Source organism: Phymastichus coffea, unplaced genomic scaffold (genome assembly GCF_024137745.1).
Source record: "Phymastichus coffea isolate CEN01 unplaced genomic scaffold, Cenicafe_Pcof_1.1 PCOF00043, whole genome shotgun sequence".
NCBI lineage: Eukaryota > Metazoa > Arthropoda > Insecta > Hymenoptera > Eulophidae > Phymastichus > Phymastichus coffea.
In genome coordinates, this window is record NW_026706854.1 from 841,161 (window position 1) to 865,407 (window position 24,247).

Below are 24,247 nucleotides of genomic sequence, written 5' to 3' on the forward strand. Positions count from 1 at the left end.
ATTATTACAAGTTATATTTATAAAATTTCAAGATAAAAGATAATTATTAGGACGTTCTTTATTTTCTTACTTAAAACAGTAAGAAAAGTTTTTTTTTGGTGTTTAATTTACATTTAGCTCTATGTATATAAATTACGGTAAATATTTACATATTAAGAAAATCAGAAAATCAGAAGTTATAACTATACTATCAACAATGCCTTTTAGTTTTTACTGTTGAAGAATTAACTTGAACACCAAAAAAAGGATGTCTGATTTTAATATTTTTTGGATAAGGCACTGCTTCTGTTTTTTCATATTCCAATTTTTTTTTTGAAATCCCTGAAAGTTTTCTTCGTATGCTCATTGCACCAGCAGTTTTGATATTAACTATAATAGAAAAATCATTAATTTTAATATAGATAATATATATATATATATATATATATATATATATATATAATAGTGAATAAAAATTAATTGTACCTGCTTTATATTTCTTTGTCTTATGTTTTTTACTAAAAACACATGTGAGACTAAATTTACTTTCATTGTTAATAGCACAGTATCGATCTTCCCCTATTTTAAACTTTGTTTCATGTCCTAATTGTAATACTTGATCTTTTAACTGTAGAGGATCAATCTGCAATTTAACAAATAATAAATAAAAATTCAACATAAATAATTAATACTCAAATTCTTAAAGTTGATACCAATATTAAATTATAATTGTATAAAAATTAATTTCATTGCATTAAACTTAAATATAATTAATATCTTACAGTTCTAGGAATATCTATAATCCAAATGTCTTCATCTTCAGTTAAATCATCAAGAGTAAAAGTAGATTTCAAGTCACAGGCACCACTTATCTCTTCTCTTTGTACAAAATCTTCAAGCTAAAATTTATATTAGCAAGGAAGCAATCAAAAAATCATGAAATAAAATCAATTTTTGTCTACAATTCTTGAAAATATGAAGGAAAGCATTATTTACAAAATACTTACAGTATGAGGTCTAGCTATAAAACTTGATTGTGGAGTGTAATTTTTTGACTGACTTACATCTAAAAATTCTTTCTTAAAATCACTTTCTTTGAATGAAATACTTGGTGACTTTAAAATGCTTTTGCTTGATGAATCTTGTGATGATTCATTCGCACCTTCCATTGGTGTTTTAGGATCCTCAATAATTGTATTAATTTCAATTTTTAAATCTTCTGTGTTAAAAACGGACATCTCATCTCTAGTTAAAAAAATACTCTATTAAAAGATAACCTATATGGCAACAATTTTATACATTTTACAGAAATTTTGAAATTACAGACAATTTAAAAATAAAATATAAAAACAATTCTTAAATGAGGTTACTCGTTTTTTAATGTCAATGAAATTTTAAATGAATATGTTGCTACATAAATATACAACCATGCAAATATACCGATGACCGATCGCGTATCACGTTGGATTAAATCTGAATATTTTGTTGGATCTATGACTGTGACTTTCTTCTTGCTGTCACGTAAGGTCAGAATCTGTGACCGAGATAGCTGTAACTGTGACATTTAAAAACTGTAAAGTATATAATTGAAATCAAAAAGTATTTTTGCATTTGGCTGGAACGTATTGTATTTCAATGATTAACAATGAACGTACTATAATTTTTTAGATATTATATTGTGTTTATTATAACTTGTCTTTAGACTTAGATATTAAATATTTATTAATTTATGATTTAATAAGGTATTATTTATATTATAGTAACTATTGACTAATGATATAATTAATTAATTATAATTTCAAATAAAAAATAAATATCTTTTATTAAAAATTATTAATTTGTGGAGATTTCAGCAATCGGTCGTGATATAAAAAATTTGAGATTGCGCGATATGTAATACAATAATATATAATTCAAACAATCTTAAAATACATGTTAAACTCGAAGTTTAAGAAGTACAATTTTATAATTTAAACTAATTTAAAACACTTAAATTTTTTCATTATTTATACATATTATAATATTGTATTACTATATATATATATCATTATAACGTGTCGGTATAATAAACCAATATGTATGATATATATAGATAATTCGGCATGCGTCATACTGCATGATAGGATTTAACCTACAAAAAATCGTAGGGATTTATAATTAATCACCCGAAATAAATTTCATCATTTTTAACGCGTTGCCAAACTAGAAATTGAAAATGCCTACGGTTAGCGTGAAAAGGGATTTATTGTTCAAAGCGCTTGGACAAACTTACAGTAAGTAATTCATGTCTATACTTGAGCATATTTTTAAAATATTCAACCGCATTTGTGCAAAATTGTGTTTAGTTTATAAGAGATGTTCAATGTTAATTCAAAAATGTTATTTAAAGCTGATGATGAGTTTCAAAAATTATGCTTTGCTTTTGGGCTGGAATTGGATGAAGTAGTATGTAAAGTTTTTAATTTGCATTATTTTAATGACTATGTGAAATGTATTGACCAAATTGATTTTTTTAGACAACGGAACAGCAAATGGTAGCTAAAGAACAGGGCATAGAACAGACTCATGGAGCTTCTGATGAAATACTGTACAAAATTGATGTTCCTGCCAATCGCTATGACTTGCTCTGTATGGAAGGATTGGTGACAGGACTTTTAATATTCTTAGAAAAGTAAGTTTTAATAAATAATTTATTTTAGGATCCTAATATTTAACTAATATTTAACAACATTTATTTACAGAATCCCTGTTCCTTACTACAAAACTGTTAAACCAAAAAATATTCAAAAGATTGAAATGAAAAAAGCTGTAAGGCAACTTCGCAAAATTATTTTTAAAGAATTAAATTAAATACTTATTTCAATTTATTTTTAGTGTTTGCAAGTCAGAGGTCATCTTGTTGCAGCTATATTGAGAGATGTTACTATAACGCAAAGTGCTTATGACAATTTTATTGATCTTCAAGATAAGTTACATCAAAATATTGGCAGAAAACGTACATTAATTTCCATTGGTACTCATGATTTAGATACCATTGAAGGGCCATTCACATATGATGCAAAACCTCCAAAAGATATTTATTTCAAGCCTTTAAATCAAGATAAAGAATATAATGGAGAGGAGATAATGGACTTATATGCAGTAAGATTGTACTTTAATTGTTTTATTTTTTGAAATAGTATTTTCTTATATTTCATTCTTCAATTACAGCACCATGCGCAACTCAAACAGTATTTATCTATTATCAGAGACAGCCCTGTATATCCAGTTATTTATGATAAAAATGGTGTAGTACTATCATTGCCTCCCATCATCAATAGTGATCATTCTAAAATAACACTTCAAACTAAGAATATATTTATTGAGTGTACTGCTACTGACCTTACAAAGGTTGGTAATAGTTTAAGATTATTATTAATGAAAAGTAGCTTCAATTAAATTTACATAAATTATACTCTCTTTTTTTAGGCAAAAATTGCAATTGACACTATAGTTTGTTCCTTTAGTGAATATTGCTCTACAAAACATCAGGTTGAGCTTGTTGAAGTAGTCTATCCAGATGACAAGAAGTTTGATAGTCCAGATTTTAAATACAGAGTTGAAAAAATTAGCAGTAAAATGGCAACGAATTATGTTGGAATCAAGTAAAGTCATATGTAATGAAATCTTTTAAGTAATCTTGTCCAATTATTTACTCAATGGTTTTTTTATAGCCAATCACCTCAAGATGTTGCAAGGCTTTTAACTAAAATGTCTTTAAAAACTGAAGTCAAAAGTAGTGATGAATTGCATGTACAGATTTCACCTACAAGGCACGATATTATTCATCCTTGTGATATTTATGAAGATGTTGCGATTGGTTATGGTTACAATAACATAAAAAAAACTGTGCCCAAAACTCCCAGTATTGGAAAAGAAGTAGGTATATATAGATTACTCAATTTGCGCCGACTAATTCATAAATCATGTAAAATTGCAGTTTCCATTAAATAAACTTTCTGATCAACTGAGAGAAGCTATGGCTAATGCTGCTTTCACAGAAGCATTAACTTTTTCGTTGGTATATTTAAAATCCATAACTTATTTTTTAATATTAATAAATATGAAATTATTTAATAAAAATTTCTGTAAAATTGACAGTGTTCTCGAGAAGATATTGCTGATAAACTTGGACATGATATTAAAAACATACCAGCTGTTCATATTTCCAACCCAAAAACTTTAGAATTTCAAGTATAGTATTCAATCTGTTATATTATTAAATTATCATACGTTTTTCTCATTTATTTTCAAATTTTTTCTTTTAATTTTTAGGTAGGGAGAACTACTTTACTTCCAGGTCTCTTAAAAACAATAGCAGCAAATAGAAAAATGCCACTGCCAATAAAATTGTTTGAAATATCTGATGTTATTTTACGCGATCCCAAGTCAGAAGTTGGAGCTAGGAACGAAAGGCGATTGTGCGTTGTATATTACAATAAGATGGCAAGATTCGAGTTCGTTCACGGTATTCTTGACAATATAATGCATATTCTCGAAGTACCTTGGCATCATAACAAAGACGATAAGGGTTATCATTTACGATCTCTGGAAGGTTTATATGTGAACTTTAAAAACAAAAAATCCAAAAATTTATTTTACATAAAATTTGAATTATTTTAGATCCAACATTTTTCCCTCATCGCTGCGGAGAAGTGATAGCTTATGGCAAAGTCATCGGTAAAATTGGTACTCTTCATCCAAATGTTTTGACCAAGTTTGGTCTAACTATTCCATGCACGTCTTTAGAAATCAATATCGAACCATTTTTGTAAGCATCTTCTGAAAGTTTGAAAATGATCATGTGTTTGAGCAAATTTTCATTCAAAGCAACATTTGCGGTAACGTATAAACATTCATGTTTATAACAAAAGAATCTTGAATACAGGTACCACCAAAATTAGACTTATGAATGTTAAACACATTAAAGTTGTTTTGATATCCCATTTATTTAATTTAATAAAAAAATATGTTTCTCTTTGCAAAAATTGGTTTTTAAATAACTTATTTTCAAACAAATTTCAACTGTTATTGGAGCTGAAACATAGTATTTTTCTTTTTAATCTTTACAAAGACTGGCGCGTATGTGTACAAATTTTTGTTTAGAAATTACACATTTTTTTTACGCAATATTCTTCCAACAACTAATAAACAGTAAACACGATGAAGACATAGATAATATTTAATTTATAAAATTCATTCATTATTAAAACTTAACGTACATAATAATTAATGGCTAAGCAATGCCGAAATAAGTAACATATATTAAAAAATATTACTTAAACTAATTTTAGTACATAAAAGGTGTAATACGTTTTTTTCGTTTTTTTCATAAAATGATAATATCTCCAAATAAATATTAAAAACGGTACCTATTTTACAGAAAACATTGTTGCGGACCATAATAAAATTCCTAACTTGAGTTAGATAAAAAAAGTATGTTTACATGGCAAACATATGTTTGAAATGCAGTGGCGTCTCATTTGTTCAATCGTAAGTTAAAATCATAAGTGCCAAGGCCATTTGTTGTCCAAGTCTTTGATTGGAGTCTAAAAAATAAAAAAGTCTTCAATAATCATGCTTCTAGAAAGATTTGGCATAAACGTACCATCGATTGTTGAATCAACTCCAAAATGACTATAATAACCAAAATTGAAAATTCCAATGAAAGGAATGCCCGGTAGAGTTTTCTTCACGACATCCATGAGCTCATGACTAGTCATATATATTTGTTCATAATCCTTATTCATGATAACACAACCTTCTACGTATCTCGGGCCACAGGCCAAGCCTATGGTGCGACGTTTGAGCTTTAGGTGTTGTCGAAAGTCAAGGAGCTTTTTGTCGACTTCTAGCTTTGGCGCGAGGCAATTGATCATCGTCGACCAAGAATCGAACTTCGATCCTGAAATACTTAGGGCGAACATTGCTGTACTCCCGTAATGGTCTACTTGAGGATAGTAGCCGTCGTCATATATAGTTTCTGCATCGTAAAATTCGTCGTCGCTGGAGTTGCTATCCGCCATGAAAGCGTTGGCATCGACCATGCGATCAGTTGCCAGCAATTTGTCGTCGAATGAACCACCCCATAGGGTATATCTTTTTTGTTTGAATCTATAAAAAAAGGTGAAATGAGCCGACATTCAATAAAATGAATGTCTACAGCACCAGTAAAATAACAAATATCGACATACGTGCGTTTGATTTGTTCTAAAATTGTGCCGTCGTAGCCGTAAGGTCTTGCAAAGAGTATCATCGCTGTCTTTGCAGATTTGTCGTCGGGTACCAAGCTGTTGATTATACTACTGACGGATTCGCTGGCGCGATGCAAACGTTTTACTTTGATTTGCAAGCCACGATATTGAGGTATGAACAGGCCTAAGATTCCATTAGCGGTGCCCAATAAACCATCGCAACTAATTATCGGTTTATCGTCCATCATCGATTCGTCGACGCCCACGGCAATAAGGTGACGAGTAAAGAATTTTTTGTACCTGTTTAACACTGACAATATTCGCGGGCGTTGAATGCGAATTGTTCACTCGACATTCGTTGAATTAAAATGCGCTAGTTACCATCGATTTCTAATTCCTTGATGTTTCTTTCTCGTTTACTTGGCCCAATGAACAGAAAAGCTACGAAAGGTTTGACGTTCATTACGGTGTACAATTGGCCACCAAAGGCTGGCAATAATTGTCTTTCAGGACCTCTCTTCGCTAATATTCTTAATGCTGCCTGATGCCACATTCTTAAAGAAAAACAATCATTACGTCGATCAAGTTAACTTATGTTTTTCAGTTGAGATAAACAGAAGCTTACTTGCAGACGCTTCCAGCAATGGATAGATCACGAATTTTCAAATACTCAAAAATATCATCGAGTACATCGGCCAGCGCATATTCGGCGCTAATTGCCTCAACTTCACCAGACACTTCTCCCATTTTAGAATCGTAATGCTATTGTACGCTGACAAATACTCGAGTCTTTATAAACATAAATGAATATTGTTACCATTATTCAAATTCTGTGCAGCCAAGATGTGATTTGACGTCGCGAATAAACAAGCTAAATTCATGTTTAAATAATTTAAATAAAAGCTATAAATATTTTAAGTGATTAGGATATAACACATTGGCTTTGATTACAACTTATTTGTTTTGGAATTTGTACTAATTATATTTTGTTCTACAAATTGACATGGAATATATGGCTTAAAAACACAAAATCTTTATGCTACGGATTGCTTGGAATGAAAATGTATTACTATACTTGTGTTACCTCGGTTTTATCAATATGGTTTAAGCATTGTGTTATTTGTCATTTTGTGTCATTCAAATTTTTGCATTGCATGCATTGCACGATTTTTCCACTGTCTATACGCTCAACGTAGAAACCGTGAAATTTCTTTCGGATACGTAAAGTGCGAACATTACAAAATAATAATTTATTCTCTTTCTTTATTGGAGAAAGTGTACAGCTGAAATTTCAGAATATGATTTCTACTTTTTTCTCGAGAAAGTATCTTTCCTTGTAACGTATGAGAGCTTATCAAATAGCACCTAATCGCAATTTGCATCCGATATCGTCGAAAAAAGCTCGAGACTTACTCGTGGAAATTAAAAGTCACTGTCTTTTTCACTGGCGACCGTCCGCATAGCCGTAAACCAACAAGTACTCATAACCGGGAATTTGTTTGATTATTTGGCTCTGGTGTCGACACGCTGAACTGCGAGTCTGTGTCCGATACGGCCATCAACTGATTTTTGCGACTGCGCGCTATATTACTGACTGGCGGTACTTCCACAGGCGTTATAGATAGTATATATAGAGAGTTGTAGATAAAAAGGTAAGCTAAATAATGAAAGCTTTTTGAAGCTTCATAATAGAAATTAAGAGTAGAGAGTTGGATTGATAAAGGAAGGAAAAGGGATTATAGGAAGACGTTTAGAAATCTACAGAACAGATCTTTTATATCGGGATCTGGGTCAGAGAGGAATGAACTAATTTTATATGGCGGGAACAATTTTCCTTTTTAAGTCTGAATAAAAGAGCTTTCCGTTGTATAACAAATCTTTCACAGTTCCAAAATACGTGGTCTAGGTCTTCGACATCGTAGCCACACTGGCATGAGGAAAAGTCGACTAGTTTTTTCTGTCAAGACTATATAAGCCAAATTGTATTGATCATTTCTCATACAGCTAAAAGTCACGGTCTGTGTTCTGCACAGATGCATTTGGAAAAGCCAAGGTTTTGATATTTCTTTGATGTAATTTACAAAGTAGAAAACTCATTTTCCTCTATTAATATTCCAAAGGTATATACATAAAACTATTTTTTGCTTGAATCGTTGATGAATTGTCGAAGATCCGCGTATGGCAGAAGGTGAGAAAGATATGCGTCAACGCTGCAAGCTTTCTTGGCTAGTTCATCGAACACCTCGTTTCCCGAGATACCTTCATGGCTAGTAATTCATTCAATTACTTCTTGATCGTTTTGAATAAGTTTAACAAGCCTTAGATTCTGAATACAATGATGTGAGAAGAATTGATGAGAGCCTCAATGTTTAAGAGAGCTTGCAGCGAACTCAACGAGTCTGTAAAAAATACTGATTTAACTATGCGATTGGGTAGAATATCTTCTAGAGTGAGTTGGCAAAGGTTGCGGCAGAGAAGATTGAAGCGCGAGGATCGATTTTAAACTGCAGATTCAGATTGAGTGGCTCATCAGGGCTGTGGATGGTGCAGCTGACGTAAAGGCCTGGTCCTTTTTTGAACCATTCGTGAAAAAAAGCAAATTTGATTGTAGTATATCACTAAATTGTTCGTCAAACTCACGTTGAGGATCTTTGGCTTGAGCAACTGCATAGCTTTGGTTAAAAAGAACAGTTTGCTGAACTTGTTGGGCTTCCAAAGAAAAGACGTAGCAGGGTGGAATAGGGCTGATATAAATTCTCTTTGGATGTGGTTTGAACTCTAAATATGTTGAAAGTCTTAGATCTGATGCAATTAAAATGGAGTCATTAAGTATACGGTTGGAGGCAGCACCGATTTTTAACGCGGCTTAGCCTGAATTAGCCTGAGCTTTTTATAGTCATAAAAAAGAAAGTCCGAGTAGGATTTTGAGAGAAGGCGTCTAAGCATGGTGGAGTTAATGCCCTTGACAGCTTTTTTTGTCAATGGGTTCGACAAATACTATGAAGAGTGCCCAAGTTATTTTTTGAGTAATTATTGATTGTTTTCGAAGAGTCGTTTCATTTAGCACAATGAAAGTCTGATGCGAGGACGTCTTTTATGCCTGAATATTGGGTCAATAGTTGAGAGTCTAGCATTATCTTGGAATTAATCGGTTGCGTGATAGTTTTAACGACTTTGGTGACATTTGTCAGTTGTGATTGTCGTCCGTGCGAGTCAATTATAAGATTAGTGGCCGAAGAGGTGTAAACTTCACTTACATGAGTATTAAGTGCAGTTTCAGTAATTTCCGTTTTCATTTCAGGATCGTCCCGTGTGCTCTCACCGTCGTTGGATTGCGGGTCATCAGACATTCATGATTTTTTAGTCTTTGATATGTTATTGTATCGACCCTTTGCTTTTTTTCCTCGAGCTTTATCTTTCTTTGCTTGGTCATGACCGTGTTACCAGAATAATCTGCAGAAATTACGTTAAAAGCATTAGGGCAGAGTACAAGGTGGCCAATGGTTACCTCTGAAAATAGGTTATCTTGAAATGACACTTTGAGGCTTTGAAGTGAAAGTGAAAGGAAAGAATAAAATGAAAAACAAGAAGGATTGCTTGGAACGTAACGAGCACATGTCGTTGCGTCAGATGTCCGCCATAAACTCCATAACCGGGAATGATCAATGAATATGATGCGATCTAACGTAAACGGCTGATTTGGGCCTGGCCGCTGGCGCCGCCGGCCGTAATTGGCGTTTTGGCGCACGCACGTAACTTACAGCTGACTGATCTATCGATGGCGCCAAGTTTCTAAAATTTCTCCGCGAAAGCTCACTTTAGCGTTAACTCTTAAATTTTGCTTTACGTTTTCTGAGATTTCTAGTAAAATATTTTATAATAACACCTGGTGCTCCTTTTATAATTAATGCTGTAGGCTAATTTATGCACATTGAGAATATACGTAAGTTTATTGTTACACGTGTGCAGTTATAAAAATTATTATTTTATTTGTGGAGGTACGACATTGCTGAAATTATTTGATTGAAAATTCCTCAGGATATAATACTGACCCGAACGTTATTTAGCAACACCTTGACAGATAAGAAGTTTGATCAATTGTTCGCTTAGTTACGATAGTAAACACTGTGCTTGCAAGCGACATTGTGGTGTCATCTACAATGTTGACATTGTTTTTTATTCTAAACATGCTACTAAATTAATTAGTAAACTGATAACCTCGTGTTAAATCACAACATCGAACTTTAAATCTTTTGTTTGCACACTACACACTTTGTACAATTACGTTCTGTAATTATTCAAATTCAACCACACGCTCATCGACGCACTCAAACTTTCAAAATTAACTTTTTATAGAGAAATCGCAAAGGTTAAGCAAGTCTGTACGAAAAATCAAGCAAAAACTAGAAGGTTAACTTGTTAATATCTTTAAAGAATGTATCCGAATCTATTCAAGCAGTTTAATTTGCCAAAACTGTGCAATGATATTTCGAAAACTGGCGATATAGTTTCCCAAATTGAAGGTAAACGATAGTTTCTTTGATTGTCGTTCAATATATCTTTTTTTAATCATTTTTAACACAAACGAAACTCGGCGTATCAATAAAAATAGTGGATGACAGAGAGCAAAGCAAAGACGAAGAAGACAAATATCCAGAACTGTCTGTGAAGACGTTTTTCGATTTTATGAGAACAGCCTACCAAGTGAATGAAACGTTTGATGAGTTGGCAAATACTTTAACAGCCAGCAGTGAAATAGATTGGAGTGCTCTTGCAAAAGTGTCTTTAAACTTGGGACAGTCGCACAATGTAACGCAATTGGATGATATCGCACCACTGGACAAGAGCTTGCAAACTGTCGCTGTAAAGGTATTCTGATTTAGCTTAAACGTAACTATTTTCTTTACACTGCATTGTTTGTTTCATATAATTTTAGGGAAATAACAATTCTGACACGTCCTTAAAAATCGAAAATATAGTAAGTTCAGAAAAAAATCCAAATACGTTGGCAGAGCGGGAACTGTTGGAAGATAATCGGCATGCCGAAGAGAAAACTAACAATGAACACATGTTCAACAAACAAAAGTGTTATTTGTTGGCAACATGTTGTGAAAATAAAAAAGAGCCACTTTTGTCGAAAGTTATGAAGAGATGTTTGAGCGACGTTTTGCACGAAGGACTATTGGATTCTGTACTTCCCCACATCACTGCTAGACCAGTTCATTCTCAGCCAATCATAAAAAAATCATTAATTATAGAACCCAAGAAAAGCATTTCAGTCCCAAATGGGTTTGAAAGTAAGGTAAGCACTGGTATAAATGGTAATAAAGAAAAAGAAAAGGACAAGATCAAGCAGAAAAAATGTATAGAGTAAGTATTTTGCAATGCCTAATTGTTCTAAATTTTGATGCTACGAAAGCCATTGGTTTTTATTTCAGAGCCGAGGTTGAAATCCACGTTTGCGACGAAGCTAAAAACATAAAAAAAGATTTCCGCTGTCCACAGAGACTGTTAATTCAGAAAATGTGTTACTTCGCTGAAGTGACCGCCGGTCAAAAGCTCGAGGAAATGGATATTTCGGTGCACTGTGACATAGTTATTTTCGACTGGCTGATGCGGTGGGTAAAAAAGGATATCATTAAAAAATCCGACTGGCCAGTACTGGAGGCAACTAATGTGGTGCCCGTCATGGTGTCAGCGTCGTTTTTACAAATGGATCCGCTATTGGATTGCTGCCTCAACTTCTGCCACACGAACATGTCAGAAATTCTAAAAACCACGACCGTTCTTAGCTGTTTGAACGACAATCTTCTGACTAAATTAGCTGATCTCTTCTCCAATGCTGAAGTTGAAACGATCAAAGATAAAAAGGACAAAATTCAAAGTAGGCTCTTTTGCAAATTGATAATGTCTCTAGCGAATGCTAAACCAGATCAGAAACGAGGACACTACGCTTCTTTGGCTACGCTCTTTAAGTGTATGAAATGCGAAAAAAATGTTATTCGATCCATATCGAATCTAGTACCCTGTGTGCCGAGTAACATGAGGATTGATAACAAAGGAAATTTGCACAGTAAGCACACTAGGTATACATGTTTTTTACAAAGACGAATGAAGTTTGTCCTTGTAAATTGACGCATCTATCGTGTTTTGCAGAGACATGTCGTGGAATCTGAACGATTATATTATTATTCTGAGATCGGAATTGCGCTCTTGGCGACGAGTTTATTGGCGACTGTGGGGCGATTGTCACTTCCTGCTTTGTCGCCAGTGCGGAATTTACTTTGCCGTCAATCAAATGGATTGGTGTTCTTATCATCCGGAGAATCCACAGTTTTTCATCAATGAGCTGCAACGAGCGACTCCGTTCCCCTTGGGAAGGTATCCTTGCTGTAGTCAGAGAGCTTACAGATTTCAAGCGATCACAAACCGTGATGGTTGTCGATTCAAAGTAAATGCCAAAGTTGCATTTCTGAAAAAACTGCGCATCACTTTTAGATTTACAATTCTTTCTGATAATTGTCGATAGGAGCACGTGCCGGAAATAGTTACCGAAAGGGACGAAAACATCATCAACGTGTTTCTCGCGTACAGAGATATCGTCTCCATCGAAGCTCCGCAATTATTCTTTCCTGAAAAAATTACAAGACTAACCGCGCGTGATCCCAATCTGCCAGAGGGGAAATTAGCTTGCAAAGAAGTCTTCTGGTGGGAAGGAATTGAAATTATACCACCAAGACCAAAACTTGGTCTTCTGGGTAGGCAATACACTTTACTTTAAATCCAACTCGCGTAACATTAATTTTTTTTTTCTACAGCCAAAATCTGGGGTGGATCGAACGTTCGCAAAGTCAATCAAAGTATCTCGCAAAAGTCAATTAAAAAGGTGCTGCATCAAGTATCCCAAATGACTGACGTTTCTTCGATTGTGTCTTCAGAATCTTACAGCGATGAAGATGATGACGGCAGCCATGATGATCTCACTACTTGTGATGACGAATCTTCCGAGAGTGACGAATCGCGTGATTGGGATAGCGCGGATCACTTAATTAAGAAAAAGAAGAAAATTAAAACTAGCTTTCTCAAAAGGTATACGTTCTTTCATTGACAATTCCTTGTTTTATATTTGCGATCTAATTATTTTTGATTAGCAGGTGTGAAGGAATGGGATCTTGGAGTTCAAATCTAACAGTTCGATATAATCAAGATAATCAAAGAGACTTTGAAGAAAAAGCTGCTGCACAAATGGTAGCATTATTGACCAAGAGGACCATGCTTGAATATAATTTACGTCCGAAAAGTCATTCTTTAGGGAAATATGGTCATTGGAATAATAATGCTCAACCACTTGGTATGGTCTACCTTTGCTCTATTAAGACTTGTGGTGCTACTTTAAAATGATAAAACTTTTTAATATTTTTTAGGTGGAACATACGTAAGGTTAGAAGCTGAATTTTTAAACCAAGTATCACAAAATAATAAATGTAAGAATAGTGTACCAACTAGAACTTTGACAAGAATCAAATCGTCAAAATAAGTATTTGATGAACTTACTTTAAATGAATAAAAATAAATCGACAAAAAACAATAAAAATGGAATTTTATAAATTTTTTTTATTAATACCACGATCTTACGAATAAGAATGTAAAGCATGATCGAGCTAGAACTTCATTCGGTGTGGATACTGACTGCTACGCAGTCCAAACATGGATGCAAGATAAGCAAAGAGTGCTTTCTTGTCTGTGTTTTTCTTGATGGCCTCAACAACAAGCTGGTCAATGATCTTCTGGTCTGACTTCTTTTGTTCACTTGGCTGGTATTTCTCCTGCTTCTTGGCAAAAATGTCACCTTCTTCCTTCTTGGCACGCTTGTCGCGTTTCCTCTTGAAGTATTGGTCATTGATATGTTCGGGAAGCTTCACACCAGACATGTCAATTCTGGTGCTCGTGGCAATGACGTATATTTGATTTATTCTTCTCAGTGGGCATGCATTGATGAGAAAAGGTCCTATAATTATAAGAACATTAAATAATCAAATCCTATTTATAGAATATTGTATTCATTGAATTTCAGAAAAAAGTACAATGTTATATTTTCAAATTGATAAACACCCGAACAAAACTATTTATAGTCAAGAATGTAATGAGTTTTAATTGAAAACTTTGATTGAATATATAATATATAACATTGGTTATCTTTTAAGGATGAGCTTAAAGACTTTAAACATAAAATTGATAAATACTATGAATAATAACAATTGATAGAAATAACATACCAGTAACAAGAAGTAAACCACTCTTGAGCTGCTTCAGGAATACCACACGCTTTCCTTTGTGTGGACCAGCCAATAGAATAAGGATTGTTCCAGGTACAAGAGTTTGTCTCAGATACCGACTATGATCTTTAAAGGCCTTCTTAGCTGGATGAGGTAAGATGGAGTCTGAAGTAGGGTAATTTGCTTTCCTTTTCTTCAATAGTACAATCCTAGTACCCCCATTTTTCTCTCCACCAATTTTTTTTTCAATACTAACAAGTTTCTTGGGGACTTCCTACAAAATGAAGGAAATTGTTTATTTTTTTTAACTATGAAAATTGATACCGTGGGATTTCTTAATTTCATACCTTTTTAGGTGTCTTTTTGCCTACAAACTTATAGACCGCCTTCTTGTGATACATACGGCTGCGGCTAAACCTGTAAACTCCATTTCCCAAGTCATAGTTTCTTGGTTTGCCAACTTTCTTATCACCAGCAACTCCCTTGGAGGTTGTAGCTGGCGTTGGCGCAGCAATTTTCACCTTGGTATCCGTCATCTGATGCCAAAATAATTCACAATTAATCACTGATTTTGTAACCGTTTATTCTGCTGTTACTATATGATAAAAAGTTTAGGTTATGTTGATAGTTTCAAAATTGTTAAAGTAAAGAGTTTTTCCCTTAACATAAACAAGTTATCAACATTATTAATAGATAAGCATAACAATCAATTAAGAAAAGTCAACAAATATATTGTTTATAGTGACAAAAATATAGCCGCTCAAGACACCAACATGTCAGAGTCCGGAATAATAATGCATGAGAAGTTTCGAAATATTTAAAAAACTATCAAATTGTGATTGTAAATAAATAATTGAGTAACGATTATTTTGAAGTCTTACATTTATTGAAAACTTATAAATTTAAGATTAAACGGATTATTTTTCTCTCTACATAACATTTGTTCCGACTTACCACGAGTCCAACGATCGAAAGAGCCTCCTCCTAGCGGCTATTTCACGCAGTGCAGTCGACTGTCGACAAGACGACATCACAAATTCACAATTCACAATTCACAATTACGCATCCACAATAGCACGTCAAGTATACTTACCAGTATACGTGTAAAGTGTAAACATCAATAACAGTCATGTAACTTTTTTAACATTTTTCTCTTGTAGATATATAGTACACACATCTTGAATTAAAAAAAAAATCATCAACTTTAAAGATTTTTTATATAGAAACTGAGGGAGATATGAAAATACAATGAAATTAGAAAGTAATAATTGAAATAAAGACAATATACATATTGAACAAATGGAATTTAATGACCGAAATTAAAATTAAAACGGTTTGCTTTTACTGTAAAACTTACAATTGTTATATTTTAAATAAATAAGTATTGTGATGTATTAAGTATGAGTAGTAAAATATTTAAGAGAAATAGATAATTAAATGCGTATGCGGTAATTTAAAATCATACAATTTAAATTTGGGTCGATTTCATTAATTATTTGTTTAATACACTATATTTATTTTAATTAATACTTTATAATTTCGTTGACTTTTAGTGTTTTTTCTTATAATCTTTATCTTGATCAGCTCTGTCTCGTTTTATTATAAATTTTATATTTTATTTTTAATATCTAATCTTCAATTCATATTACCTTATTATTATGGCGTACAATAAAATAAAATTCTTGCATTCAAAACGGTTCACTAAGTTGACTAAAGTTTCACAATAAATTGTAATTAGTTTCATTCCCAAAAGCTTGCAAAATCTAGATATTTTTTAAAAATTGTGATTAATTTAGCATTGAAAATATTGATAATTCTACATATAATAGAAGAGAAAATCTAACTGAAAACAATGAGTATTAATTAGTAATAATACACTGCATATATATGCTTTATATAGCTCTGTTTTTCATTTATCGATTAGTGTTAATTCAGCAATCAGCCGCGGGTTGCAGTGTGGATGTCGGATAGCTTAATCGTACAGCATGTCCAAATTTGAATGAAAGTTTTTGTAGTAATAGGTAGCTTATTATAATTGAAACGACTAATTTTTGCGAAAAGTGAAATAGTACTTTTTAGTGCAAGATGAATGTTTTGACGAAAAATTATCTTTCTAAATTCGGAGTGCAAACTTTATTAAAATTCTGGTAGGTTATAATTTTGACAAATTATTAAAATATATACTTACTCATATGACAAATGAATACTTCGGAAGTAATGACTTGTTTTTTTAAGTATAACATGTAGAATTCAACATATTTTGTATCCGAAATTTATTCCTGTGAAATTTTAATTGAAACAAATTTTAGTTTGTATTATTTATTTTGTCTTTCACCAATTAGCACATCAACAAATAGTAAACAACAACAAAACAGTGACAAATCAACAGTAGACTTTCAGGATGTATCTCATCATTCGCAATTTAGTAATAATTGGTGGGATCTTCATGGTGAAATGAAAGCTCTGCATACAATGAATCCATTAAGAGTTAAATTTGTACGAGATGGCCTAGCTAATACTGGATTCAAAGAATCAAACTCTAGTCATCCACTTGAAGGTGTAAAACTATTAGACGTTGGTTGTGGAGGTGGTATTCTATCAGAACCATTAGCAAGAATAGGAGCTCAAGTTACAGGCCTTGATGCTTCCAAGGAATTAATATCAATTGCAAAAAATCATGCCTCACTAGATGAGAGTCTTTCCTCAAATCTAAATTATATGAACACATCAATCGAAGATTTTTGTCAGGAAAAAAAAGAAGTATATGATGTAGTTGTTGCATCTGAAATTTTGGAGCATGTTATTGATCATAGATTATTTTTGAAAGTATGGTATTATTTCTTATATTTATTTAATGATATAATAATATAGTTAACAAAATGTTATTATTATTATTCAGAGTTGTACAGAAGTATTGAAGCCAAATGGTTCAATATTTATCACAACATTAAATAAAAATGTTATTTCATGGCTAGGAGGAATCATTGGAGCAGAATATATTCTTAAACTTCTGCCTATGGGTACTCATGATTGGAACAAATTCATAACCCCTGAAGATACGCGACGATTCTTAGAGAGATGTAAGCATTTATTCAATTGATGAAATTAACAATAATTTTAATATGTAAATTAATTTTAGATGATTGTAAAACATTATTGGTACATGGTATGTTTTATAATCCAGCAACAAACAAATGGTCATGGACATCTTCAACAGCAATTAATTATGCACTTCATGCAGTCAAACAAGAGAAGACAAAGAATGAAAATTAATTATTCATTTTGTAAATATCGTGATTCTAAACTATATAGTATTAAAATTATTATATTATTATATGTTAATGAGTTAGTATTAAAAAGTTTATTTCAAATTTTTTCATGCCTTAAATTGATGTACTGAATATATTCTTTTTCAAAAGTGAATCAATTTAATTCTGTAAAATTATAAATATTACAAATTTATAAAAATAAAAATTTATACATTTATACATACATGTTATATAGTGTATAGTAAAAAAATAAGCCTGATGGTTATAAATAAAATATATACCTATTATATATGTGTAATTAGGAATTTTAAACTTATTTAAGTTTACTTATTTTTCTTTTTTCAATCGTATTTATTATAGTTTAAATGAAAATATAGTTTAAATGAAATGAAAGAACACCCGGCCATACACGCGCGGATTTGATAATTTATTAATTTTATCATTTTCAGATCTCTAATCTAAATAAAATATAGCCATTACTTTTTGCTACAAATGGTATATTTTAATTATAAACTCAGCCGTTTATTTTAAATTACATTAATTTGCTAAAACAAAATATAGTTTTCATGTTTCAATTTCAAATTATCTAGAACTATTTAATTAATTCATTTAATATGAAGCAGTGAACGGATCTCAGATCAGGGACTGCCCACATGCTATTCTAATCCGTACCCCGAGCTCTCTGACATCCAAATTTTCTATCCATACGCCATCTTTACAATTCTGTAGTCATGGGATAGCTCAGTAACCAATGCCAGTAGTGCATCTAAATGTGGAATCTATGGGATAGTTTCGCATTGGTTACTGAACTCTCCCATGACCACAGAATTGTAAAGATGGCGTACGCATGAAAAATATGGACGGGGTAAACCTTGAGGTATGAGATAGGGGTATGTTGTACGTGGTAACATGTGGACAGTCTCTATACGAAGTGGTCAACCTGAATTCAGCCAGGAAGCGATCTCGAAGTGAGCTATTCGATTCTGCCTAGCACTGTTTATGAGATGACGGTAAGTTCAAAGAAGCCGAGGTTAGTTGTAACCTCAAAATAATAATCGAGAAGGCGCGAATTGTTATACGTCCGTATATAATAGTGCGTCTTCATTAATTAATATTTCTTATTTACTACGGTAGATATAGCAAAATTAATTGTATTCCGTGTCAAATAAGACAATCGATCAGATGACGAGCATTCAATGAATACCGCGGATGCATCCGCCAAACAAGGACTTAACTGCGGGTGTCTCTCCGACGGGGATGAGCTTCGAGAATCCACGAATGCGATGATTTAGTGATGCTTCCATCCACCGGTTACTTTAAAGCCATCAATTGCCCGTTTTACGAGAACGGTTATTGCGAGAGGCCTTATTGTCATTTCCGGCACACACGACCTAGTCGAGGTAGTCTAAAGCTTTGTCCTAAATTACTTATTTAGAATAGTTTTTCATTCCTAGACAATCATTAATATTAACATGTCTAAAATTCTCACTGCATTCCACTTTTAATTTGTCTACGTTCTTTTATTTTATTTTTTATACAATAAATGCATCTTGCCAATGAAATTGTTAAACACAAACTTATAATTATAACTGTAATTTGATAATTGAAAATTTTGTTGCGTAATTTTTATTCATTTTATTTATATCTTGTTTGAATGCAAGATTACACATATTAATGAGTGATTGTTTTAAAGATGCCGTGGGCACATCTACAACAACTGCAGCACAGGTTAGCCAGGAGGTACAGAAACCTCAAAATACAAACTCCACCTCAGTAACAGCTACAACCCCAACAGCAATCGAGCATCTCGTATCAGAAGCAGTAAAGAAAGTGTTGGCGGAACAAACTTTAAAAGATACAGAAAAAATTGTTAATAAAGTAGTAGAAGGCTTAAAACCAAAACTTGTTCCTGCTGTAATAACTGGAGCTCCACCTGTTTCAAAACCTAGTATTCTTATTAATGATCCAATAGTAGCTCAACATGGGAATTTGCCAGTGGCATCTACGACTAAACCATCAAAATGTACCTACAATCCAACTCCAATATCGGAATTACAGAGAAGACACATACCAGTTCCGTCGTATCAACCCTCGAAAGAGAGCAGGGCTGTAAAAAGGAAATCTCCGGATATGGAATTACCATGGATGGATGTCATTCGAAATGTTAGCAAGAAAGAATCTAAAGTTGGTTACACACCTACTTCCATTACTTATGCTCCATCTGTGCAGACATATGAAGAGAGAAGAGCAGAAAAAAGGAGAAGAAGAAAAGAGAAAGATTCTTATCGACCAAAGCAGAAAAAGAGGAGAGAAGAATATGTTCCTAGAAGACCAAAAGTCCCTTTAAAGGATAAGCAACCTCTGGATGATGATATTGATGTATTTAATGATATCTTTGGTGATACAAACCCCAATTCAAGTATCACTATTGATGATGATTCTCAAGACTTGATGGAAATAGAGCCAAAGTTTTCTGATGATGAAAGTGTTGAAAATGCAACCAAAGATGATAAGGCAAAAGATACATTTCAAAACACAGTATCTGATGATAGAGGGGTTAGTAAATCAAATGAGGATTATGAAATTGACGATAACGAAGATGACAGAAGTTCTAATCATTCAGATAGGGAGCCTCAATTTGATAATTTAGATGAAGAACTACATTCAGACCATGATGATAGAGGAAAATCAGAAAAACATAAAGATTTCTCAAGGTGTAGCAAAGATATATCAAAAAGTAAGCCCCCAGAAAAAACTTCCAGCAGAGAAGATTCCAAACGTAATAAACACAAGGACAAAGAAAAGGATGGTTCTAGAGATGTTAAGGGTAAAGATGACTCAAAAGGGAATAGAAGCAAAGAAAATGATTGGAGAAATGTCAAAATTAAAGAGGAAGGTTCGAAGCATAGTAAAAGTAGAGATGAAGATTTTAAACACAAAGATAGTAAAAGTAAGGACAAGGATAGAGAATCTGATAAAAAAGATAAAGACAAAGAAAAAATTAAAGAAAGGGATAAACATAAGCTAATTTCAAAAAGCAGTGATAAAGAGCGTTCATCGTCATCTAAAGACAGTAGGGGGAAAGACAGGGACAAAGATAAAGATAGAGAAAGAGAAAAAGACAGAGACAAAGAGAAAGAAAAAGAGAGAGAAAAAGACAGAGACAAGGAGAGAGAAAAAGATAGAGACAGGGATAAGAGTAAAGACAGTAAGAAGAGCAAAGAAAGTACTCATAATATAAAAAAAGAAATAAAATTAGAAAAGGAACGATCTAGCTCAAAGGATTCAAAAGATAGAAATAAATATAAAACTGATGACAAGTATAAAATTAAGTCGAGCCTATCGGATTCAAAGAACAAATCTAGCACTAAACATTCACATAAAAGTATTGATGAGCCTGGATCTAACTCTAGTCATAAATCCAGTAAATCTAATAGAGCTTCGTCCGCAGATTCAGAACAGCATTCCAGTGATGAACAAATTAAAAGTGAAGAACCATATGATTATGAAAAGAAACTGGATAGTCCGGAGTATGAGGAGTTTTCACCGATTTACGACGAACAACTTTTGGAAACTGACTCAGACTATGACGTTGAAGAGGAATGTAGGAAAATATTCCAGGTGAATATATTCTATTATTTTTCAATTCTGAAATGCATTGTTTTTATTTTGCATCAAATAAATCTAACGATTTTTCAGGAGTACGAAGAAGATGATGTACCTAAAGATACCACAAGCAAAGCGCCTCCAAAGCCGGAATTTGAAGAATTCGAAGAGGTCAGCAAGAAGAGAGTAGCTCATTCATCAGCTGTTGCTAGTCTAATCAAACAAGTTGGACCAAATCAGCCTGTAAAGCGAGCTATAAATCCACAGCAACGTATGTACGAGAGGTGGAGGCTAATGAAAGAAATTGCTGCTCAAAAAACTATGGAAAAAGCTGAAAAAGCTACTGGTGTAAAGGCTGCCGAGAGTAGCTTCGTGAAAAAAATTGCACAGAGTAGCTCAACCGACCATCAAGTCAACGGCAACGGTAACACATTTTTATATAATTTTATTTTGCTTAATCAAGTCCAAAAATAATTTATTAATATTGAATTTCACTTAAATAGGTCGAATTAGAATAGCACAAGTACCCTATGCCATGTCATTAACACTAGAAAAGAAAAAAGTAATGGAGCAGGCTGCCAAAATAGAAATGAAAACCGTCGCTCAGACGAAGAAAGGAGCACGGATCGCACATGTGCCCCAAGTGGTAAATAGAAAAACCTCATGTTCACATTTACCTCCTTCAAAATGATCAAATATAATTTAAATTTATTTTCAGATCCCTCAGCTCATCAGACCAGAACCCTTGAATATCTCAGGAACGCAAAAGTTCCCGTTAAACGTGCGTCAATTTTACGTAAATGCGATGCAAGATATTTGCATTCAGATCTACGACAGTCACGAGGATGCGGCTCAGAGAGCCTTGCAGGAAGAGTTGGCATGTTACGAAAGGTGTAAAGCTGTCAATGTTTATAAAAACTCGTGTATGCTTACTGTGCACAGACTTCGCAAAGAGGTTGATCAGAAGACTGTCGATCCGACAACATCATATAGTGGATTAATTTCCCATGAGGCTGTGCTTGCAGGAAAAGTCAAGGGTTCATGGAGTGTCGTTAAGCAGAAGAAAGCCTCTAGCGTAGAGGTCAAGGGGACTGCATTGTATTGTATGTTAAGAAAGTGGATATTAAGTGAGCAAGAATTGAAGGACAATGGCTATCCAAGGCCACATCCCGATGGACCAAAAGTACGCTAAACTTCTTATAAAATCGCAGATAAGACTAAAAAGTTTGAACGAGTAAATATTTTCCTTTTTCAGGGACGAGCAAAGTTATACGTAGTAAACAATAGGGGACAGTCCACTCTTTCAAAAGTGCCTAATGAACGTTTCTGCTGTCGCTGTCATAAACCATATTATGTAGATAAATATGGCTTTCCTTTGCGCAAGGAAAATTGTATCTATCATTACGCGCGAAAGTTCACATTCAGAGGTGAAACGAAGTATATGTGTTGTAAGCAAGATGGTTCTTCGGATGGTTGTTGCGATGCAACTACTCATGTTTGGGACTTTGTCGATGTTGAAAATCTTAGAGGATATGTCGAAACGTTCGATAAGGGTAATCGAAGTTTTTTTGTTGATTCTTTTTATCAATCTTATTAATTGATTAATTTATATTTCATCTACTTGTTATCTTTTACAGATAATATCTCAGTGGACGAACATGGAGTTTATGCTCTTGATTGTGAGATGTGTTATACAACGCAGGGTTTAGAATTAACGCGTGTGACTGTGATTGATGAAAATCTTCAAGTCAATTACGAATCATTGGTGAAACCATCCCATCCAATTATTGATTATAATACTAGGTATGATTGTATAAATGTATATAACATATCTTTAATTAACTTACTAATAATAATTAATCCATTTTAGATTTTCTGGCATATCCGAAAAGGATATGGAGAATGTAACAACAACGTTGCTCGATGTACAAGCTACTTTCCTATCAATGTTTTCGTCGAAAACCATACTTATTGGACACAGTCTTGAAAGTGATTTTAAGGCATTAAAACTACTTCATAATACTGTAGTTGATACCAGTGTTATGTTCCCGCATAAAAATGGACCTCCTTTCAAGAGAGCTTTGAAGAACTTGGTGTCTGAACACCTTCGACGAATTATTCAAAATGATCGTAAGTTTTGTGAATTAACTTTTTTTAAATGTTTGTGAAATAATTAAATTATATTTTATGATAATTTCCAGTTGGCGGACATGACAGTAAAGAGGATGCTCTTGCTTGTATGGAATTAGTTTTTTGGAAAATTAAGGAAGAATTAAAACTTCAATGAAGTTATTATTAAGATCAACGTTATTCATAAACTGGCATTGCAAACCATTGCACTGCCAAATGTATTATATTACTTTGTAAAATATTGTAATATACGCGGAAGACTTTTCTTATCGTAGTGTTTGTTTAAGATACTCGAATACATTTTTTTTACAAACGAATTTTGTGTAATGAAGTAAGTGTCAGATTGAAAAGAAAAATTTGCCCATACGTTATTAGTTTTGCTTTGTCCGATGTAGTTTCTTTCATTTTTCCTATTTTTATGCTAAATAGTCGTTATTTAATTATAATGTAATCGTTCGTATGGGATTAGTCAACAGAATTATAATGACATGTACGTGTTTTTTAACGTATAAATTATTTTGAAATGAAGATTGGCTATAACTATAAAATATAATTCTTTTTTTAAATGTTGAAAAAAAAATTGCTTTAGTTGAGCAAAGCATATTAACTAGTTGATATTGAATAAAACATTGAAAAATAAATGGTTACTCTTTATCTTCGCACACAAAATAACCGACAAACAATACTAATGACTTTCGATTTACTTCGAGTAATACGAAAAACTTTTTATTTATAAATAAGTATTACTTTCCGG

The 24,247-nt window shown here is 32.9% G+C and overlaps 7 protein-coding genes across 14 annotated transcripts; 4 read left to right on the forward strand and 3 right to left on the reverse strand.

Moving 5' to 3' along the window:
- Nucleotides 1–11: 11 nt before the first annotated feature.
- LOC131664276 (uncharacterized) lies at nt 12–1,428 on the reverse strand. The gene is made up of 5 exons (XM_058935242.1): nt 1,420–1,428; nt 987–1,224; nt 762–878; nt 466–622; nt 12–369 (listed from the first exon to the last, which is right to left on the reverse strand). Exons 2-5 carry the CDS (start codon nt 1,215–1,217, stop codon nt 191–193), a joined length of 684 nt encoding a protein of 227 aa, XP_058791225.1. The 5' UTR covers nt 1,218–1,224; nt 1,420–1,428; the 3' UTR covers nt 12–190.
- Nucleotides 1,429–2,097: 669 nt separating this feature from the next.
- Nucleotides 2,098–4,982, forward strand: LOC131664217 (phenylalanine--tRNA ligase beta subunit). Its single transcript, XM_058935137.1, has 12 exons — nt 2,098–2,252; nt 2,369–2,424; nt 2,496–2,650; nt 2,721–2,787; nt 2,854–3,120; nt 3,190–3,369; nt 3,448–3,623; nt 3,693–3,897; nt 3,959–4,039; nt 4,120–4,212; nt 4,294–4,573; nt 4,642–4,982. Exons 1-12 carry the CDS (start codon nt 2,195–2,197, stop codon nt 4,791–4,793), a joined length of 1,770 nt encoding a protein of 589 aa, XP_058791120.1. The 5' UTR covers nt 2,098–2,194; the 3' UTR covers nt 4,794–4,982.
- A 147-nt stretch (nt 4,983–5,129) lies between these two features.
- Nucleotides 5,130–9,834, reverse strand: LOC131664219 (uncharacterized). 3 transcript variants are annotated; one of them, XM_058935140.1, is made up of 7 exons: nt 9,470–9,834; nt 7,626–7,869; nt 6,838–7,001; nt 6,594–6,766; nt 6,213–6,522; nt 5,627–6,132; nt 5,130–5,567 (listed from the first exon to the last, which is right to left on the reverse strand). In XM_058935140.1, the coding sequence occupies exons 3-7, from the start codon at nt 6,957–6,959 to the stop codon at nt 5,506–5,508; spliced, it is 1,173 nt and encodes a 390-aa protein (XP_058791123.1). In that variant the 5' UTR covers nt 6,960–7,001; nt 7,626–7,869; nt 9,470–9,834; the 3' UTR covers nt 5,130–5,505. The 3 variants fall into 3 exon arrangements, with proteins under 3 accessions (XP_058791123.1, XP_058791121.1, XP_058791122.1); XM_058935138.1 differs by lacking the exon at nt 7,626–7,869; XM_058935139.1 differs by lacking the exon at nt 9,470–9,834 and having other exon boundaries at nt 7,626–9,409.
- Nucleotides 9,835–10,374: 540 nt separating this feature from the next.
- LOC131664194 (SANT and BTB domain regulator of class switch recombination) lies at nt 10,375–13,787 on the forward strand. Of its 3 annotated transcripts, none has more exons than XM_058935097.1 (9): nt 10,375–10,735; nt 10,825–11,081; nt 11,149–11,582; nt 11,651–12,298; nt 12,369–12,663; nt 12,742–12,970; nt 13,031–13,301; nt 13,364–13,563; nt 13,653–13,787. In XM_058935097.1, exons 1-9 carry the CDS (start codon nt 10,648–10,650, stop codon nt 13,655–13,657), a joined length of 2,427 nt encoding a protein of 808 aa, XP_058791080.1. In that variant the 5' UTR covers nt 10,375–10,647; the 3' UTR covers nt 13,658–13,787. The 3 variants fall into 3 exon arrangements, with proteins under 3 accessions (XP_058791080.1, XP_058791078.1, XP_058791079.1); XM_058935095.1 differs by having other exon boundaries at nt 13,637–13,785; XM_058935096.1 differs by having other exon boundaries at nt 13,367–13,563; nt 13,637–13,785.
- Nucleotides 13,788–13,808: 21 nt separating this feature from the next.
- LOC131664195 (large ribosomal subunit protein eL6) lies at nt 13,809–15,588 on the reverse strand. Of its 2 annotated transcripts, none has more exons than XM_058935098.1 (4): nt 15,443–15,588; nt 14,836–15,024; nt 14,489–14,762; nt 13,809–14,220 (listed from the first exon to the last, which is right to left on the reverse strand). In XM_058935098.1, exons 2-4 carry the CDS (start codon nt 15,022–15,024, stop codon nt 13,874–13,876), a joined length of 810 nt encoding a protein of 269 aa, XP_058791081.1. In that variant the 5' UTR covers nt 15,443–15,588; the 3' UTR covers nt 13,809–13,873. The 2 variants fall into 2 exon arrangements, with proteins under 2 accessions (XP_058791081.1, XP_058791082.1); XM_058935099.1 differs by lacking the exon at nt 15,443–15,588 and adding an exon at nt 15,370–15,432.
- Nucleotides 15,589–16,437: 849 nt separating this feature from the next.
- LOC131664271 (ubiquinone biosynthesis O-methyltransferase, mitochondrial) lies at nt 16,438–17,904 on the forward strand. The gene is made up of 4 exons (XM_058935237.1): nt 16,438–16,635; nt 16,831–17,314; nt 17,388–17,568; nt 17,628–17,904. The coding sequence occupies exons 1-4, from the start codon at nt 16,574–16,576 to the stop codon at nt 17,759–17,761; spliced, it is 861 nt and encodes a 286-aa protein (XP_058791220.1). The 5' UTR covers nt 16,438–16,573; the 3' UTR covers nt 17,762–17,904.
- Nucleotides 17,905–18,628: 724 nt separating this feature from the next.
- LOC131664345 (RNA exonuclease 1 homolog) lies at nt 18,629–24,073 on the forward strand. Of its 3 annotated transcripts, none has more exons than XM_058935359.1 (10): nt 18,629–18,767; nt 18,892–19,157; nt 19,451–21,378; nt 21,457–21,787; nt 21,867–22,009; nt 22,082–22,546; nt 22,619–22,916; nt 23,001–23,166; nt 23,234–23,493; nt 23,565–24,073. In XM_058935359.1, exons 2-10 carry the CDS (start codon nt 19,052–19,054, stop codon nt 23,648–23,650), a joined length of 3,783 nt encoding a protein of 1,260 aa, XP_058791342.1. In that variant the 5' UTR covers nt 18,629–18,767; nt 18,892–19,051; the 3' UTR covers nt 23,651–24,073. The 3 variants fall into 3 exon arrangements, with proteins under 3 accessions (XP_058791342.1, XP_058791343.1, XP_058791341.1); XM_058935360.1 differs by having other exon boundaries at nt 18,928–19,157; XM_058935358.1 differs by lacking the exon at nt 18,629–18,767 and having other exon boundaries at nt 18,783–19,157.
- The last annotated feature ends 174 nt before the right edge of the window (nt 24,074–24,247 follow it).